General features: G+C 44.3%; 1 protein-coding gene across 1 annotated transcript; it reads left to right on the forward strand.

Moving 5' to 3' along the window:
* Positions 1-15241: 15241 nt before the first annotated feature.
* C9H9orf131 (chromosome 9 C9orf131 homolog) lies at positions 15242-19290 on the forward strand. The gene is made up of 3 exons (XM_049894945.1): positions 15242-15367; positions 15868-16513; positions 16961-19290. Exons 1-3 carry the CDS (start codon positions 15242-15244, stop codon positions 19288-19290), a joined length of 3102 nt encoding a protein of 1033 aa, XP_049750902.1.
* The last annotated feature ends 309 nt before the right edge of the window (positions 19291-19599 follow it).

The following is a 19599-nucleotide window of genomic DNA, read 5'->3' on the forward strand; positions in this document are numbered from 1 at the left end:
AGATGGCTTCACTGGGGAATTCTACCAACATTTATAGAAGTGATGCTAATACTTCTTAAATGCTTCCAAAAAATAGAAGAGAACACTTGCTAACTCATTCTATGAGGCTAACATTACCCTAATACTAAAACCAGGTAAAGACACCATAAGAAAACTACAGATCAATATCCTTTATGAATACAGATGCAAAAATCCTCAACAAACCAAATCGAACAGCATATCAAAAGGATTTGTCGTTGTGGGCCATGAAGCCGACTCGAACTCATAGAAAACCTAAAGGACAGGAAAGAACTGCCTCATAGAGTTTCCTAGGCTATAATCTTTACAGGAGCAGATAGCCAGGTCTTTTCTCCCGCAGAGCAGCTGGGTGGGTTCAAGCCACGAGCCTTTTGGTTAGCAGCCAAGCACTTCACCATTGCACCACCAGGGGTCCTGAAAGGATTATATACCATGAATGAGTGGGATTTACTTCAGGAATCCAAGAGTGGTTCAACATATGAAAATCAATGTAATACATCATGTTAATACAGTGAAGGGGGGAAACCCATATCATCTCAACTGATCCCAAAAAACAAAACATTTGACAAAATCCAACACTTTTTCATGATAAGAACACTCAACAAACGAATAAACTAGGAATAGAAATGGACTTCCTCAAAATCATAAAGGGTAGTTATGAAAAACCCACAGCTAACATAATACTGAATGGTAAAGACTGAAAGCTTTGAAACAAGAGCAGAAAGAAGGGACACTTAGCTCATCCTGAGCCTTCAGGGTAGGTTCCCTGAAGAGATGATGCCTGAGTTGGGCTAGAAGGACAGTTAAGAATTATCTAGGTGGAGAAAAGTGGTAAAGGCATTCCAGACAGAGAAATCAAAATCATGATGAGCAAAGACATGGAAGCCTTGAACAGAATTAGGAGCTCAGAGGAAACTACAAGCATTCCTCTATTACTAGAATAACAAATGCAGAGCAAGGAATGAGAAGAAGGTGAAGAGGGATCAGCTGGTGGAGGGCTCCGTACACTTATGTAGGAAGCACAGGAAACATACTCTTTTTGTTCTGTGTCATCAAGTCAGTTCCAACTCATAGCAACCCCATGTGTGCAGAGTAGGACTGCTGCATGGGGTTTTATATACATATGTATGGTGCGCTGATGGCACAGTAGTTTAGAGCTCTGCTGCTAACCAAAATATTGGCAGTTTGAATCCACCAGCCACTCCTTGGAAACCCTACGGGGCAGTTCTACTCTGTCCTATAGAGTCACTATGAGTTGGAATTGACAGCAACGGGTTTGGTTTTTATATATATATACACATATATTTCAGTTGTCGAGAATATACACAGCAGAACATACACCAATTTAACAATTTCTACATGTACAATTCAGTCACATTAGTTCCATAGGGTTTTCAAGGCTGTGGCCTTTCATAAGCAGATCGCCAGGCCTATCTTCTGAGGCACCTCTGGGTACGTTCAAACCATCAACCTTTTGGCTAGTAGTTGAGTGCTTAACCATTTGTGCCACCTCGGAACTCCTACGTAGGAAGTATAGGCTTTACTTAGTAGGCCACAAAGACATTGAAGGATTTTAAGCAGGGAAGTATCATGGCCATTTTTGTTCTATGTAGATTGCTCCTACAGAAGTGAGGAGAAAAGATTTAAGAGATACAAATCTGGAGGGACAGAGATCAGCTAAGAGGCTACTGCACAGTTTAGGGGAGAAATGTTGAGGGTCTGAACTAAGAGGGTGACAATAAGAATGGGAAGAGGGACAGATCTCAGACATAGCAGATGAAATTAGTAAAACTTGGTGACTGACTACTTATGGGAAAGATGAAGGAGAAGCAGTGTAGAGTGGCCTGTTTCCTTCTTCTGTGACTAGGTGATAGTAACTGATTTGGAAATAATGAGGAAAAGCAGATCGGGACAGAGGAAAATAATGGCCTAAATTATGCAGATGTTAGGTCTGGACTACTATGGGAAATTAAGCTTGGAATTTTGTCAAGCAACTGGGTTTATAAGCTTGGTTTGAAGCTCAGAGAAATCAGTGCTGAAATAACTACCCATGTGAATGGATAACTCACCTTAAGGAGAGAGAGAGCAGTGACTCAAGGGTAGATCCCTGGGTTAGAAAATAATATGAAATTCAGGACAAGTTTTATGTGTTTTTCTTTTTTTTCTTATTACGACAGTTTATAAGCAAGTACAGCTATGTACAGAGATATTAAGAAAAGACTTAAGACATCAGAAAATTGGAAACCATCTAAAAGCCAAAGAAAAATAAAATAGAATGGTTAAATTAGTATGGTATATCTGCTTTGCTGTAATCATTAAAATGGTGTTTAGAATTTACAGTAACAGGAAAAAAAACATTGTTTGTCTACCTTAAAAAAATTCTACATATTATTTGAGACTGTAAAAATACGAATAGCAAGTCTGGAAAGAAATATATGAAAATGCTATAGTAATTTTTTTGAGATTAAAAGTTCCTGGGATTCTTCCTTCTACTTTTCCCTATCTCCCAAATTTAGTTTTTTTTTTTTTCTATAATGGCGCAGAGGAGGGAACTGTTTCCAAAAAAAACCCAGCATTTCCTTCCACCTCTAAATGGAACCTAGCTCAAGTTCTGTCAGACACAAGACCTGGCACATAGCAGCCCCTCAATAAAGGCAGTAATGTGCCACTACCTGAGACTTGAAGGCAGCTGCCTCAGCTTTTCGGGCTTTCTACGCAGCCTGAGGCCTGTCCTGTCTGCTGCGGCCTCACCAGGCTCGGCTTCCGGAGACGCCACCCGGGAGTCTGCAGGGAAGGACGAACGGCTCTGCCTTTGCCCCTCAGGACTCGGTCTCATCTCTGGCCGTGGGCGCTCCGCCCTAATGGACCTTTACTGAGGCTCCCACACACCGTTCCCACTGCGGGCACAGCGCTTCACAGCTCTCATCTTCTTGAAACAATCCGTCCGACTGGGGCATCGTCCATCCATGGTCCCGCAGGGTGAGTTTGAGAAGCTGACCCCTCACTGAGGGGAGGCTCCATGAGATCGCACAGTCCTTCTGACCACTTTCAGGATCCTGGGCCTCTCGGGGCACTGGACACGGCTGCTATCCAAGCCTGTGTGGCAACCGGAGCTGGGCCTCTGGCCGTGTCCTCAACTCTACTTCCCTATGGAAGGGGTCAGAGGTGCAGGGGAAACAACACCGGTGGGAGTTCAGCTGCGAAGGCCGCGGGTTGGCTTTCATAGGCCCGGCGGGGCCAAGGCGGGCAAACGATGGGGTAAAACCCCGCAACCTGGGAGGCAGGAAGGACCCTCAGGCGTCTGAGAAGCCCCGCCCTAATCTCCATTGTGTGTTTAAAACACAAGCTCTTGCCTAAAGAAAAATAAGGAGGCGGACTTCAGCGTTCAGAGAAGATACCTGGCTGGCAAGGCAGCCCAGAGGAAGCCTGAGAAAGGCGCTGCTCAGGCCCTGCCTTCGGAGCAGGCCCCGCCCCCGGAGCGCGCTGGGCGGTGACTCTCCCCAGAAATCCAGCCCTTGGTTCATTCAAGTCTGTCGGTGGATCCTGAGCACTAAACCGATGTTAAGCACCAGATGCTCGGTTTAGAACAGTGAACAGGATAAACAAGGTCCCTGTCCTCAGGCAAGACAGATGATTAAGACACAAGTTACGACCCAGTGTGGAAAGTGCTGTGGTGGGGGAAGTAAGGACAGCTATCCCAGCTTGGGAGAGTCAAGGAAGGCCTCCCAGAGGAACATCTATTTCACTGTAACAGAAAGGAAAGAAAGGAGGGGTGGAATGCAACGGTTTTTGATAATGAAAAGTTCCTATCTGATGGCTTCTGGTTGCACTGAGAGGTGAGAGTATAGCATATCTGCTGGGGTGGGGAGTGGTAGAAGATTGAAGAAAATCGAGAAATTTAAACCGGTTTTGAGTAGGATAGAAGAAACTTGACTAAGGAAACAGGAGGTGGGGGATTTGTCTATTTTGAGTATCAAAGTATCCCAAGTACTTAGAACAGTTCCTAGCATGTAGCAGGCACTTAATAAATAACTGGGATGCGTGAATAAATGATTTTCAGGTGATGTTGGAGCTGACCATAGTTATATAGACCATGACTTTATGGGGGCACTAACCTGCTCATATGTGTGATTTTATCCAATAGGGCTGAAACACTTCCTAGAATGTAGGTCTGGCAGAAGCAGAAAGTTGGAATTTTGCCAGGAAGGAATGATGAAGAATGGGCTTAAGGGTGTTGATTAAGTGATGGACCATGAAGTCTACCATGGAGAAGGTGGAAATGAAGACAAGAGATTGCTCATGGACAGGGAGAAAGTGGAAGGATCAATGGACTGGAGGTCCTGACAAGGTTGAAGAATTGGCATATTACGGGCAAGTCTGGAAGGTGAAGCCAGAGGGTGAGATGTTAGACTGTTATTCCAGAATGATAGACTTAGGATGTGATCATGGCAAAATTGGAACAGAGGTAAAGGACTCTGAGATGAGAATGTCTAGGAATTGAGAGTCCAGGTTACTGAGTGGTCTATCCACATTGATGTTTGGGTCTCCCAGAGATTCCTTCTCTTCAAGATTCCTGTTCTGGGTTCCATACAGCCCCTTCCCCAGCCTTCAAAGAATCTGCATTCACCCTTTAACCTAAGCTTCAGATCCTGAATGGGCAATGGCATGGCTCTGAGCCACAAAACAAAATGGGGAAGTGAGAAAGCGCTGTAGTGTATATCTGTTTTGATACTCAGCATTTGTGCCCCTTCTGGAAACAGTATCTCTGTGTCCTCTAGGGAACTACCATGACTCTGCTTCAGTCCCAGTCCATATGCAGGTGGAGTGGTCCTCACCCAATATTCTTACTCCAAGGTTGTGCATATAACTCAGGCCGGCCAGGAGACCAGTCCATCCATTCCCCTGGCACAGTGAGTAGTTCAGGGATGGACACATGACCCAACTGGAGCTCACAAGGCACAACTAGAGCTCATAGGGACTACTGTCAGTGTGTCGTAGTTGTTAAGAGCTACGGCTGCTAACCAAAAGGTGAGTAGTTCAAATCCACCAGGCCCTCCTTGGAAATGCTATGGGGCAGTTCTGCTCTGTCCTATAGGGTCACTATGAGTTGGAATCAACTTGACAGCTGCGGCACCACATTTTCAGCTTCATTTGAACCTGCTGCCGTGCCAGATACCATCAAGTTGGCTGATTCATGGCAACCCCATGTGTGTCAGAGTAGAACTGTGTTCCATACAGTTTTGTTTTTTTTTTAACTGAGTTTTTGGTGATAGTTTACACAGCAAGTTAGGTTCTCATTTGACAATTTCCACACAAATTGTTCATTGACATTAGTTACATTTATCAGTTTGTCAACATTCTCTTTAATTATATCTATACTCATCCATATGTGCTTAAACATTCGTTTTTACTTCGATTGTGCTGTGCTTAGTTTTCTCATCACCAAAAATAACAAGACTTCTATGATCAAGACTCTAAGATCGCCCTGCTGTCTCCCTGGTAACCACCAATGAACATTGCTCTCTCTATATTTATCTGTTCTTGTCTTTTTATAAAAGAGGGATCATTACAATATATGTCCTTATATGCTTGACTAATTTCACTTAGCATTATGCCTTCTGGGTCCATTCATGATGTTTTTTGGACTCATCGTTGTTCTTTATGGTTGCATAATATTTCAATTTATTTGCTATTGTGAATAAAGCAACAATGAACATAGTTGTGTGTATGTCTGTTCATTTCATTATTTTTTAGGTTTCCAGATATATATCTAGGAGTGGGATTGCTGAATCATAAACCCAGAAACCAAACCCAGTGCTGTCAAATCAATTCCGACTCATAGAGACCCTATAGGAGAGAGTAGAACTGCCCCATAAGAGTTTCCAAGGAGCGCCTGGCAGATTCAAACTGCCAACCCTTTGGTTAGCAGCCCTAGCACTTAACCTCTACGCCACCAGGGTTTCCTGCTGCACCATAGGGTAGTTCTATTTCTAGTTTTCTAAGGAAGCACCATACCATTTTCCATAGTGGTTGTACCATTTTACTGTCCCACCACTAATGGATTAGGGTTCCAGTCTCCTCAAATCCTCGCCAACATTTGTCATTACCTGTTTTTGTTCTTTGTGTTTTTAAATCAGTGCTATTTTATCCAGGATAAGATGGTACCTCATTGTAGTTTTGATTCACCTCTCTCTAATGGCTAATGATTGTGAACATCTTTTCATATATTTGTTGGCTGCTTGGATGTACTCTTTGGTGAAGGTTCTGTTCATATCCTTTGCCCATTTCGTGATTGGCTTGTTTGCCTTTTTGTTGTTGAGTTGTTGCAGCTTTCTATAGATTTTAGAGATTAGATCCTTAACGGATAAGTCATTTCTGAAGATTTTTTCCCCAGTCTGTGGGTTGTATATTCATTATTTTAATAAAGTCTTTTGATGAGCATAGGTTTTTTATTTTTATGAGATCCTATTTATCTATTTTGTCCTCTTCTGTTCTTGCATTTGTTGTAGTGTTTGTTATCCTATTTTTATAAAAGATTAGGTCCCATAGTTTTCTCCCAGGAATTTTATGGTTTTAGGTTTAACATTTAGGTCTTTGATCTATTTTGAATTAGTTTTTGTGTACAGTGTGAGGTACAGGTCCTGTTTCATTTTTCTGCAGGTGGATATCCAGTTTTGCCCACGCCATTCGTTAAAAGAGACTGTTTCTGCCCTGCTGAATAGACTTTGACTTCTTATCAAAAATCAGTTGTCCATTGTCATGGACTGAATTGCATCAGCCAGAAATGTCTGTCAACTTGGCTAGGTCATGATTCCCTTGTATGATTGTATGATTGTCTACCATTTTATCTTCTGATGTGATTTCTCAGTATGTTGTAAATCCTGTCGCTATGATGTAATAAGATGGATTAGTGGCAGTTATACTGATGGGGTCTAAAAGATTAGTGTTTTGAGCCAATCTCTTTTGAGATATGAAAGAAAGAAGCAAGCAGAGAGACATGGGGACCTCATACCACCAAGAAAGCAGTGCCGGGAGCAGAGTGTGTCCTTTAGACCTTTAGCTGAAATAGAGAAAGCCTTCCCCTGGAGCTGGCGCCCTGAATTCAGACTTCTAGCCTACTGGACTGTGAGAGAATTAACTTCTCTTTGTTAAAGCCATCCACTTGTGGTATTTCTTTTATAGCGGCACTAGATGACAAACACATCCAGAGGTGTTTGGGTTTAGTTCTGCGTTCTCAATTGTATTCCACTGATCTATGTGTCTATCATTGAACCAATACCAGGCTGTTTTGATTATAGTGGCTGCATAGCATGTTTCGATTTCCAGAAGTGTGAGGCCTCTTTGTTCTTTTTCTTCAATATTGTTTTGGCTATTCAGCACTTCTTTCCTTTCCCTATGAAGCTGATCATTAGTTTTTCCATTTCAGTAAAGAATGTTGTTGGGATTTGTATCAGGATTGCATTGTATCTGTAGATTGCTTTAGGTAGTATAGACATTTTCACTATAAAACTTCTTCCAGTCCATGCACACGGAATGTCTTTCCATTTTTGTAGGTCTCTTTTAGTCTCTTGCAGTAGTGTTTTATAATTTTAATTGTTTAAGTCTTTTATGTCTCTGATTAGGTTAATTCCTAGGTATTTTATCAATTTGGAGGTAAATTTCGTTTTCTTGATTTCTTTTTTGGAGTAGTCTTTGCTAATGTAGAGGAACTCAACTAATTTTTTTGTGTTGATTTTGTACCCTGCGACATTGCTAAATTCTTCTACTAGTTCCAGCAGTTTTCTTGTGAAATCTTTAGGGTCTTCTATATACAGGGTCAAGAGCTCGACTCCTAACCAAAAGGTCAGCAGTTCGAATTCACCAGCTGCTCCTCAGGAACCCTGTGGGGCAGTTCCACTCTGTCCTATAGGGTTGCTATGAGTTGGAATCGACTCAACAGCGACAGGTTTGGCTTTGGTTTATGTACAGGATCACGTCATCTGCAAATAGAAATGGTTTTACTTCTTCCTTTCCTATTTAGATACTCTGTATTTCTCTTTCTTATCTTATTGTTCTGGTTAAGACTTCCAGTTCATTGTTGAATGAGAGTGGTGATAATGGGTGTCCTTGTCTCTCAGCCTTTCTCCATTGAGTATAATGTTGGCTGTTGGATTTGCATATATCCCCTTAATTATGTTGAGGAACTTCCCCTCTATTTCCGTTTTGCTGAGAGTTTTTATCAGGAAAGGGTGATGAATGTTACTGGTTCTTTTCCTTTGTTTTATTCATGTGGTGGATTACATTGATTGATTTTCTAATGTTGAACCACCCTTGTAATCCTAGTATGAATTCTACTTGATCATGATGTATGATTTTTTTTAATATGTTGCTGAAGTCTGTTGGCTAGAATTTTGTTGAAATTTTTTGCCTTTATGTTCATAAGGGATATTGGTCTGTAGTTTTATTTTTTTGTGATGTCTTTGCCTGATTTAGGTATGAGGATTATGCTGGCTTCATAGAAAGAGTTTGGTAGTGTTCCTTCCTCTTCTATGTTTTAGAAGAGGTTGAGTAGGATTGGTGTCAACTCTTCTCTGAATGTTTGGTAGAATTCTCTAGTGTAGCTGTCTTAGTTATCTAGTGCTGCCATAACAGAAATACCACAAGTGGATGGCTTTAACAAAGAGAAATTTCTTTCCTCACAGTAAAGTACACTAAAAGTCCAAATTCAAGGCCTCAGCTCCAGGGGAAGGCTTTCTCTGTCAGGTCTGGAAGACTGTCCTTGTCCTCAATCTTCTCCTGGTCAAGGAGCTTCTCAGGCACAGGGACCCCGGATCCAAAGGACGCACTCTGCTCCTGGTGCTGATTTCTTGGTGGTATGAGGTCCCCAACTCTCCGCTTGCTTCTCTTTCCTTTTATCTCTTGAGAGATAAAAGGTGGTGTAGGCCACACCCCAGGGAAACTCTCTTTACCTTGGATGAGGGAGGTGACCTGAGTAAGTGTGGTGTTACAATCCCACCCTAATCCTTTCAACATAAAGTTACAATCACAAAATCACAACCACAAAGTCACAAAATCCTAACCACACAATACTGGGAATCATGGCCTAACCAAGTTGATACACACATTTTTGGGGGGACATAATTCAATCTGTGACAATAGCCATCTGGTCCTGGGCTTTTTTTTGTTGTTATTGGCAGTTTTTTATGGCATCTTCAATCTCTTCTTTTATTCCACAGGGTTTTCAGTGGTTGATTTTTCAGAAGTAGAATGCCAGGCCTTTCTTCTAAGGTACCTCTGAGTAGATATAAACCTCCAACTTTTTGGTTAGCAGCCAAGTGTGTTAACTGTTTGCACCACCCAGAGACTCCTGTTACCACACAAAACCTCAGGATGAAGTCAGCACAGAAGACGGAGAGCCAGGGCACCATACATACATATATATATACACACACACACATATATACGTACAAGCATACATACATACATGGAGCCCTGGTGTGTCACAGTGATTAAGCATTTGGCTGCTAACCAAAATATTGGCAATTAAGATCCACCAGCTGCTCCTTGGAAACCCTATGGAGCAGTTCTACTCTGTCCTATAGGATCACTATGAGTCGGAATACACTGGACAGCAACAGGCAGTAGTATGGGTACGTGTGTGTGTGTGTGTGTGTGTGTTCCTCACTTATTGACTATCTCATCTGACATTTGGCATTTACAACAATAGTAAAAAATGTACTATCTGATTATTTTGCACATTAACAACATATATCTGGCAGTAACAAATGACAAGGTACAAGGCAAGGGTAACACTGGCTGTGATGGTTAAGGTTATGTGTCAGTTTGGCTGGGCCATGATTCTCAGTGGTTTGGTAGTAAATCCTGCCTCATTAACAAAACTGCTGCTAATCCCAATTCATTAACATCATAGAGGTAGGATTTATAACATATAAGAAAATCACATCAGATGACAAAATGGTGAACAATCACACAATACTGGGAATCATGGACTAGCCAATTTGACGCACATTTTGGGGGGACACAATTCAATCTATAACACCCTTTGGCCCCCCGCCAAAATTCATGTCCTTGCCACATGTAAAACACATTCACCCCATTATATCAGAGCAAAGGACTTAAATCAACCCCAAGTCCAAAATTCAAAGAATTCCTCTTCAACGGTGAAATCTAGAATACAAGTTATCTGCTTCCAAAGTACAGTGGTGGAACAGGCACAAGATAGACATTTCCATTACAAAAGGAAGAAATTGGAGGGAAAGAAAGGATAATAGCCACCAAGCAAGTCAGCAGAATACATTACATTAGCCCTCAAGGCTTGAAAATAATTCTCTGTTCTCTGAGACCATTTAGACAATGGCCCTGCCCTCCAGACTGTAGGTTTTGACCATACACACTTTCTGGATTCTGAGTGGAGGTTGCTAGGTCCTGGGCTTCAGCCTGCCTTCCAGGCTCACTGGAATGGCAACTCTGCTCCCTTGAATTTGAAGGGCCTCATTGTCCTAGTCCATATGAGTGGCGACTCTACCCTTTACAACCCCAGAGGTCATGGCCCTACCCTTTGAGATGGAGGCAGCTTGGCTTCCTGCGTTCCTTGTCTCTTCAGCTTCTGCTTCCTGGTTCTTTGGCCTCTTGGCCCTTTGGGCCTTGCCACCTGCGTCTCCCCTGCTGGGGCAAGTGTTCCAAAGCTCTGGGGCTCCACTGATAAGTGCCTGGAGGCACCCCACTCTGCCAGGAAGCCTCCTGTGCAAAGGCACTTAGGTGTCTCACTTTGTGGGCTGGCTCCAGCACTGTTCGGCGCTGGTCTCCTGGTTCTGCTGCTGCCGTTTCTCTGATGCTGCTTATCATCATCTGCACTGTCTCCAGTGTAAAAGCTTTCCTCATTTCCTTGTGAGTCCTCACCAGAATTGTCTTTTATGTCCATAGCTCCACCAACAGTCTCTTCAAAATAATCAAGGCTTTTACTATTAGGCATTTTAAAACTCTTTCAGCCTGTATTCAGTCACAGTTTCAAAACTGCTTCCACATTTTAGGTATCTGTCAGAGCAGCACCTCACTCTCTCAGTACCAAATTCTGTCTTAGTTATCTAGTACTGCTGTAACAGAAATACCACAAGTGGATGGCTTTAACAAAGAGAAATTTATTCTCTCACAGCCTAGGAAGCTGAAAGTGCGAATTCAGGGTGCCAGCTCCATGGGAAGGCTTTCTCACTTTGTCGGCTCTGGGGGAAGGCCCTTGTAGGTAGTTATGTGATGATGTAATTTGATAATTATGTAATGATGTAATTTGGCAGCTATATAGTATTATACTAGTCATCCTCCATTTTTGTGACCTGATGTGGTCATCCTCCATTTTTGCATAACACTGATTTTTGCATAATGACCTGGTCTTTGGAACCAAACCATGTCAATAAGTGAGGAGTGGGTCTGTGTGTGTGTGTATATATATATATATATATATATATATGTATTTTATATATATATATGTATTTTATATATATATAATATATATTTTATATATATATAATTTATATAGTATATAAATTACATATATATAAAATATATATTATATATATATGTATTTTATATATATATAATACATATATTGGAAACCCTGGTGGCGTAGTGGCTAAGTGCTATGGCTGCTAACCAAATGGTCGGCAGTTCAAATCCACCAGCAGCTCCTTGGAAACTCTATAGGGCAGACCCTATAGGGTCGCTATGAGTTGGAATTGACTCAACAGCAGTGGGTTTGGTTTTTACCCTTTTTTAAATGTGGTATACACTGTCAAAAAACAAAACAAAACGGAAAGAGCCTCTTATCTTCAGTCTCTCATGTTGCTGATGGGATGTGTATTGTCCAAACCCATATGGTCCAAAGGCAAGTGGCTCCACAGCATCTCTGCCAAGCGCATGCACCAGCATCTTTTGCTGCAGTTCCCAAGACTGTGGTGCTCAATGCTTAGAACCCCAGCCATCAAATCAGTTCTCCCCACAAAGGCCCTAGGGAACTTCTATACAGAACCCACCCTGCCACTCATGGAACCCATCATTGCATCTCTTTTCTCAAGTTCCTGAGCTCACTGTTATCCTTGAACAACTTCTCTTCTTTTAACCAGCACCTCTTTCATCTCCTCTTTCTCAGAACATCCAGCTGAATTAAATGCCCCTCCCACATAAGAGCCTGTATAAAGTTGTTGAATAGGCATTTTGAAACTTTGATTTGGGGCCCAGAAACACAAAAGCCAGTAACAATTCCCAGAGAACAGAAGCCCAGAATTCCTGGAATACAGGAGAAGAAAGTTACCTTTTTATCCTACTGTCTTCTCTGGCAGGGAGTAACTGAAAAACCAAACCTGTTGCTGTCGAATCGATTCCAACTCATAGCGACCCTATAGGACAGGGTAGAACTGCACCATAGAGTTTCCAGGGAGTGCCTGGTGGATTTGAACTGCAGACCTTTGGTTAGTAGCTGTAGCACTAAACCACTACACCACCAGGGTTTGAGTACCCAGTACCCAGTGCTGTCGAGTCGATTCCGACTCATAGCGACCCTATAGGGTTTGAGTAGAAGACAGGAATTAATAACTTGGCAAATCATTCTGCCAGAAATTTAAATTAACTAGCAAAGAATAAATATTTCGTGTTGCCTTCTCTATTTCCCACTAGGACACAATTTACCTTCTCCACCCAAAGATAGCAAATTTAAATACCCCAGGTAGATAATAGAAATGAGGACAAATGGACCAGTAGAACACAAAATCATAGGCATAATAACAGCAATTAGCCTTTCACGTTGCATTAACAATAAGAACATGCTAAGAACTGTGGTGAACTGGAGAGCCCATGTCCACTCCAAAGGGAGCAACTGCTATTTAGCTCCCAATAGTCTTTACAGGAATGCAAATCCATTGTTGCCAGATTTTAAGCTGGAAATGTGGATTATTATGTACAGTCTACTGATTTTAAAATGTTGTCTACTCATTCAGATTTTTAAAAACAAACAAACAAAAAACACTGCTGGTCATTTTGAGTCAAATATTACCTATCACTGGGTCATTCTTCTGCCTTTCTATGCTTTCAGCTGCTACATATAGGCTGCTGTCAAATCTACATCTTCCCCCTAAACTGTTCTCTCAGGGTTCTGATCTATGCATCTAACTGCCTTGTGCCTAGTCTTACCTTGGAGCATCACCAAACCAAAAACCAAAGCAAACTCATTGCTGTTGAGTCAATTTGAACTCACAGTGACCCCTATAGGACAGAGTTGTTTTTGCACCTAACAACAGTGACCCCTATAGAACAAAGTAGAACTGCCCATAGGGTTTCCAAGGCTGTACCTCTTTACAGAAGCAGACTGCTGCATCTTTATCCCACTGAAGTGTCACAGGAATCTCACATTCAAATGTCTAAATGGAACCCATCACCCCACCTTAAATTATTTCCAGGTCTGTATTCCCTATCTCAATAAAATGGCACCAATATAACCCAGTTTCTCAAGTAAAAAACCCTGGAGTCATTTCTTAATTCCCTCTCCCCCACCTCCATCCAAGTAACCAATCTTATCAATTACATCTCTAGAATTCTACTTTAATCTATTAGTCACCATTCCCACTCTCATTGCCTTAGCTTAGGCCTCCTCTTTTGTTTTTTCTAAACTAAACCAAGAGTCTCCTAACTAGTCTCTTGCCTTCAGTCTCTTTGCCCTCACTACAGCCCGAGTTTTCTTTCCAAGATGCAAACCTGGCCTTGTCACTTCCCTGCTTAAAACATTTCAATGGTTTCCCATCACCCTCAGGATAAATTTCTAACTTCTTGGTCTGGTATTCAGGGCTTTTTGTGATCTTGACTTTCCAGGTTCATCTCCTATCAATTCCCTCATCTAATATTACAGCCACACTGAAACACTTTCAATCTTTCTAATGGTCTTTCTCCGCCCTAGCACCCTTAACCCAGGCTGTTCCTACTCCTCTTTCTCTCGCTTCCTATATTGAACTCTCATTTTCTTGGCTCCTCAAACCAAGCATTGATCACCTCCTCTGGGAAATACTCCCTGACAAGCAACCTCCTTTCCCAGACTGGTTATATACCACTTCTCTACTCCCATACTACCCTGAGCATATCTTGATTCTAATTGTCTATTATTTGACTGTTTTCTCCACTGAAATGAGACCCATTTTAGGACAGAAACTCTGTCTTATTCATTTCTATCTCTTCAAAACTGAGCAGAGTACCTGATCCATAATAGGCACTAAGTAAATGTATGTTGAATGAGTGAATCCAGTCCAACTCATGGTACCAATGGAGAAAATTTTCTTGCCCAAGATCACATGGCCAATCAGTGACAGAGCTAGAGAACCCAAGTCTTCTCACTTTCGGTTAAGTGCTCTTTCTACCAAAATAGACTGCCTTAGATAGGGGGTGGCTGAGCTGTTAAATCGGCAGGGATTGAAGTTTGGCCCTGAAAGGAAGGATCGACATGTAACAGAATAGTGGTTTTAGGAAAAAGAGAGACAAATAAAGATAAGTTGTCAAGCACGTGTGATTTGTCATCTTTAATCTGAATGCTTCCCAGAAGGATTGCAGGTGACCTAAAATCAAGTAAGATAGTTCACAACTGACATAAAAAGAGAGGCTATACCCCATCTATAGGGTTGCTGCTGTAAGTCAGAATCCACTTGATGGCAATGGGCAAGGTTTTTTTTTTTTTTTTTTTAAATACCTCATCTATTAATGATGGAATAAGGACCACAATTAAGAATTTGAGTAGACTTAAGAATTTTAATATAGCATACGCCATGAACCCGGCACTATTCTAAACATATAAATTTATTCATTTAATCCTCAAAACAGCTGTATGTGATAAGTAATAATATTATCCCCATCTTATAGATGAGAAAACTGAGGCACTGAAAGATTCAGTAGTTTAACTGAGGTTTCACAGGCAGGAAGTGGCAGAGCCAGGATTCAGACAAGGTAGTTTGATGCCAGAATCCATGTCCTTAACCACATTGTCTGAAGCATAATTCTGACCTTCTTGGCAATCAAGACAGAAGTGGGTCACCAGGTTCCACTGTATGAAGTTTCACTTGTCTGATGGAGGCAATTTATTTGGCCCTAAATTTAGGGAGGGGATTGTTAGGCCTGAAGCCAGTGTGGGGGATGGGAGTTCTTTGTTCTGTGATGCAGTGATGATCTCAAGGTAAACTGCCACTAAGCTAAGAAAATGGAATGGCTGCTTGAGGGCCTGCTTGGGGCTGAGGGAGACAAGGGGCTTCTCTGGGGCCAGCTGACCCATGCCCTGGCCTGCAGACACTGCGGCAACTGCTGCCTCCAGAGTCCTGGGAACCTGGTAACCCTATTCCTGTTCATAGTTTGGCAGATCCGGAGGTGGCGGAAGCTTGGGAGGTGGCCACAACTTCAACCCTGGTGCTCTGGGGACATGATGCAAAGCAAGGTGGGTGACCTCTGACCATGGATGTGTGACTGGGTGAATGACTGTTGATGCCACAGGTGAGGTCAGGTGAGGCATCACTGACATGATTGTGGGCCCAGGTGAGTGACTATAAGCCCTAGATGGAGACTGGGTGAGTGATTACTAATACAAGATTTGAAGCAAGGTAAGTAATCACTGACCCTCGATGTGGGATCATGTGAAGGGCTGCTGACCTCCAAATGTGGGCTGGGTAATTGACCATTAACTCTGGATGAGGAGCTGGGTAAGTGACTGTTGACCATAGGTGTGGGGCTGAGTGAGTGATTACTGACTCTGGATGTGGGGCAGGGACTGAGGGGTTCATAAGCCTTGTGTCTGAAAAGGCTCCATGCCAGATAGACTTTCTCTACTCCCAGGGCCTACCACTTCTGCACCATGTGGCTCTCCTTGACTGCCTGTGGAAGCAGAAGTCAGAAGAGGAGGAGGAGGAAGAGGAGGAGGAGGAAGAGGATGCATCTTTGGGTCCATTGAAGCCATATTCTGCTCCCAAAGAAGTTCCCATTGGAGAACAAATCACCATAGCCCCACCTCAGCCATCCTGTAGTTCTGAGGGCTTCCTCAAGGCATCAGGTATACCAGAGCAAATATTCACACAGCCGGTAAACCCTTCCAGATCCTTCCCTACCTTCCAGATCCTGACCAACCTACCTGTGAGGCACAAGACAGCATCAGGAAGCTGCCTGCAGCAGAGAAAAAGCCAGCTTTTCTGGGGTCTCCCCTCTCTGCACAGCGAATTCTTAGAGGCCACCCAAAAATTATCCGTTGATTCTTCTATCTTCTTCAACAAGTTTGCCTTTCTGCCTAAGCCCAATCTACTGCTTTCCCAGTACTGCCCCTCAACCCAGCTTCCTACCCATCGAGTCCATACTATGGAAGATCTGGGAGTGCTGCCCCCTGAGCCTCAGTTACCTTCCCCTACATGTTCTCCTCCTGTCCTATCCCTAGCCCTCCATCTTAAGCCCTTTCCTACAGGTCACGAAGGAGTCCTATCTGGCACTGAGGCATATCCACGGTTGCTTAAGCAACAGAGAGATGCTCCTGTGGTCCCTAAGGACCAAGCCCTGCACCCTCAGCCTGAACTCCAAAGAACCAGCCCCTCTAAGCTCCTCTCTTCATCTGAGACCTGGTGGGGGGTGCTATGGGATCCCAGCCTTCATCACCTCATTCCAAATTCACACTCTGCCTCTCTGCTGTATCCTTCTAGTCTTCTGGGAGTCCTTACTAGGTTTGAGCCCCCATGGAGAACTACGGGGCAAAATGAGGACCCCAAATCTTCTGGGCCAGCAATGTCAGCCCCTAGCCCAACCCCAGCCTCCCTGCCAGAACTCCAGGGAGTCAACCCTGCAGGAGACCTGTCTGGATCTGAGGCCCTCTGGGAAGCCATGGGGCAAAAAGAGGACCCTCAGATCGCTAACACTCTAGCCCTAAGCCCTTACCAACCCTTAGCCCCCATGACAGAGCCTCAAGGAACAAGTCCCCTGGGAGTTCCACTTGGATATGAGACTCAATGGAGAACCACAAAACATAAAGACAGCCTCCAAGCTTCTGAGCCCCCAATGCCAGCCCCCTGCCAGTCCACAGATTCTCTCTCAGAACACCAGAAAGTCAACCCTGAAGAAGGGCTTTCTTCACTTAAGGCTTTCTGGGGAACCATGGGGCAAAAAGAGAATCCTCAAACCTCTGAGTTTTCAGTGCCAGTCCTCTGTCTTTCCCCAGCCGCCAGGACAGAACTCCATGGAGACAGCACCCTGCGAGAGTCATCTGGATATGAGGCCCAGTTGGGATGCAGAAAGAACTCAGAAAACCCCTGGGCTTTTGAGCCCACAGACTTGGACCTAAACCCATGCTCAGTTTCTCTGCCAGGGATGTGTGTCCCATCAGGGTCTGAGGATCCATGGAAGGACATACAGAGAAGAGAAAATCTTTGGGTCTCTGCAGACCCAGTTTCACCTCTCAGCCTTCCCTCAACTTCTCTGCTGAAGTCCATAGGAATAGGCCCCCAAGGAGTCCTGCCTGAGTTCAAAGCTTTGCGGGAGACCATGGGGCAGAGAAAGAACCTCTGGGCCTCTAAGTCTCCAGCCTCAGCACACAGCCCACCTCTAGCTCCCCTTCCAAAGTCCCAGGGAATTAATCCTGTGGGAGGCCTCCCAGGATCAGAAGCTGCATGGAATGACATTGAACATTCCAGAAATTTCTGGGCTGCTGAGCCTCCATCTCTGGTCCTCAGCCCACCCCCAGCTCTTATACTGGAGTCTTTCAAAGTAAGCCCCATTGGGGTCCTGTTTGATTCTGAGGCTATATGTGGGGACACACAAAGGAGAAAGAACTCCTGGGCCTGTGAGCTTCTAGCTTGCAGCTTACACCAAGACCCATATGAAGCCAGCCCCCAGGGAATGCTGTCAGATTCTGGACATGTTAGGGGGGTCATGGAACAGAAAAAGAACTGTCGTGTTCCTGTGCCTCCAGTTAGGGGCCCCAGTCCAACCCCAAACTCTGTGTCAAAATCCCACATAATCAATCCTATTGGAGATCAATGGGACTATAAGCCTGAGGAGGAAGTGGTAGTGCAGAGAGAAAACTGCTGGGCTGAGCTTCCAGCCTCAGGCCCCAGCTCTCTCTCTGCCCCTCCACCAGAGCTGCACATTGACTCCGAATTTGTGTGGAGAAATGTGCAGCAAAGAGAGGTCCCCCAGTGCTCCAGCCCTCCAGCAGTGGATCCCCTACAGCCAAGGTTCTGGCCTCCTACTTTAGCTGAAACTATGAAGATTAAGCTCACTCAGCCTGACCTACTCAAGGGAGAGATATTCCCAGGGGCTAAGGGACAGACTCCACTCTCCCAGGAAGAGACTGTTCCAGATATGCCCACCCACCCTGGGGTTCAGGCCTGGCACTGGAGTAGAGAGCTGGAACTCAGGTTGAAAAACCTGCAGCAGAGCTCTGCTTCCAGACCCCCTGATCTAGGTCGACCATTTTGCAGCTCTCCTACCCCTAGCTCTACGACTCTAGGCTCCTGGGAATCCTCTTCCTACCCCCCACAGCAGACTCATCCTCCCAACCCGTGCCCCTACTCTTCAAGTTGCTGTTTCCAAAAAGCTCAGGGCATAGTACCTCAGCCTGCCCAGGTCTCCCACTGTCATCACCCCCACTCCTCTTCCCAGCCTCAGTCACAAGGGTCTGGCAGGTCGAAACAAAGGTCTCAGAGAGAAGAGAGTGTAAAGAGGAAGATGGTAGCCAAGGTCCTCTCCCAGGAGTCATGTGTTCACTTGGAGGCTGGTGGCAAGTGCTCAGGCCTAGAAGAGCCCTCAAACCCTAAGGTTCCAGCTTCAGGCAAGAGGCAGGACAAAGTTTCAGACCTACCTTCAGCCAAAAATAGAAAGTATCCCAAGAAATACAGATCAGGAGACCACAGAGGAGGGGATGCACGACTGGGGTCATCCACAGTCACAGCAAAGAGCCAACTTGCCCAGGCCCAAAGACTGGTGGAGGCCCCTGAAAGCAGACCTTCCCAAAGATCTCAGCACAGGGGCCAGAGCTCTATACACACTGCTCTCCCCCAGCAGCTTCTCCCCAAGACTGGGGTTCTCCAGAATCAGCATGGGACAGGGATGGGAGCTGGTGACATGCCAAACACTCAGCACTGTAAGCACTTTAAGAAGCGTCTTTCCTCCCCAACACCTCAGACTCCAGTTGTCAGGGGTCTCCAAAGTATGTTAGCCAAGTTGCTGGGTACCCTTGGGCCCCAGCCTACCAAATCCAATCAGCAGAGGAAATGCTGGTAGTACTGGCACCCAGTACCCCAAGACCTGAAGCTGAACCAGACTATGTGAAGGTGGGGTTGGGGCGGGAGAGACAAGCAAAGGAAATCTAATAAACTAGCTGAACTGGACAAATCTGTTTTCTCTGGAATCTAAGGTACTGGGAATGTCTGTTCCCCATTCATTTCTACTGCAGTCATATCTCCCGCAGAATCAGGTCCCAAAAGTAGACAGCTCAGGATTCTGCATGCCTTTCTTTTCCAGCCTTTCACAGACAACCACATCTGGAGTCCACACATGCCTACTCTAAAATTGAGGCTGTAGGGCCAGGAG

The sequence above is a fragment of the Elephas maximus genome, chromosome 9 (genome assembly GCF_024166365.1).
Source record: "Elephas maximus indicus isolate mEleMax1 chromosome 9, mEleMax1 primary haplotype, whole genome shotgun sequence".
Taxonomy (NCBI): Eukaryota; Metazoa; Chordata; class Mammalia; order Proboscidea; family Elephantidae; genus Elephas; species Elephas maximus.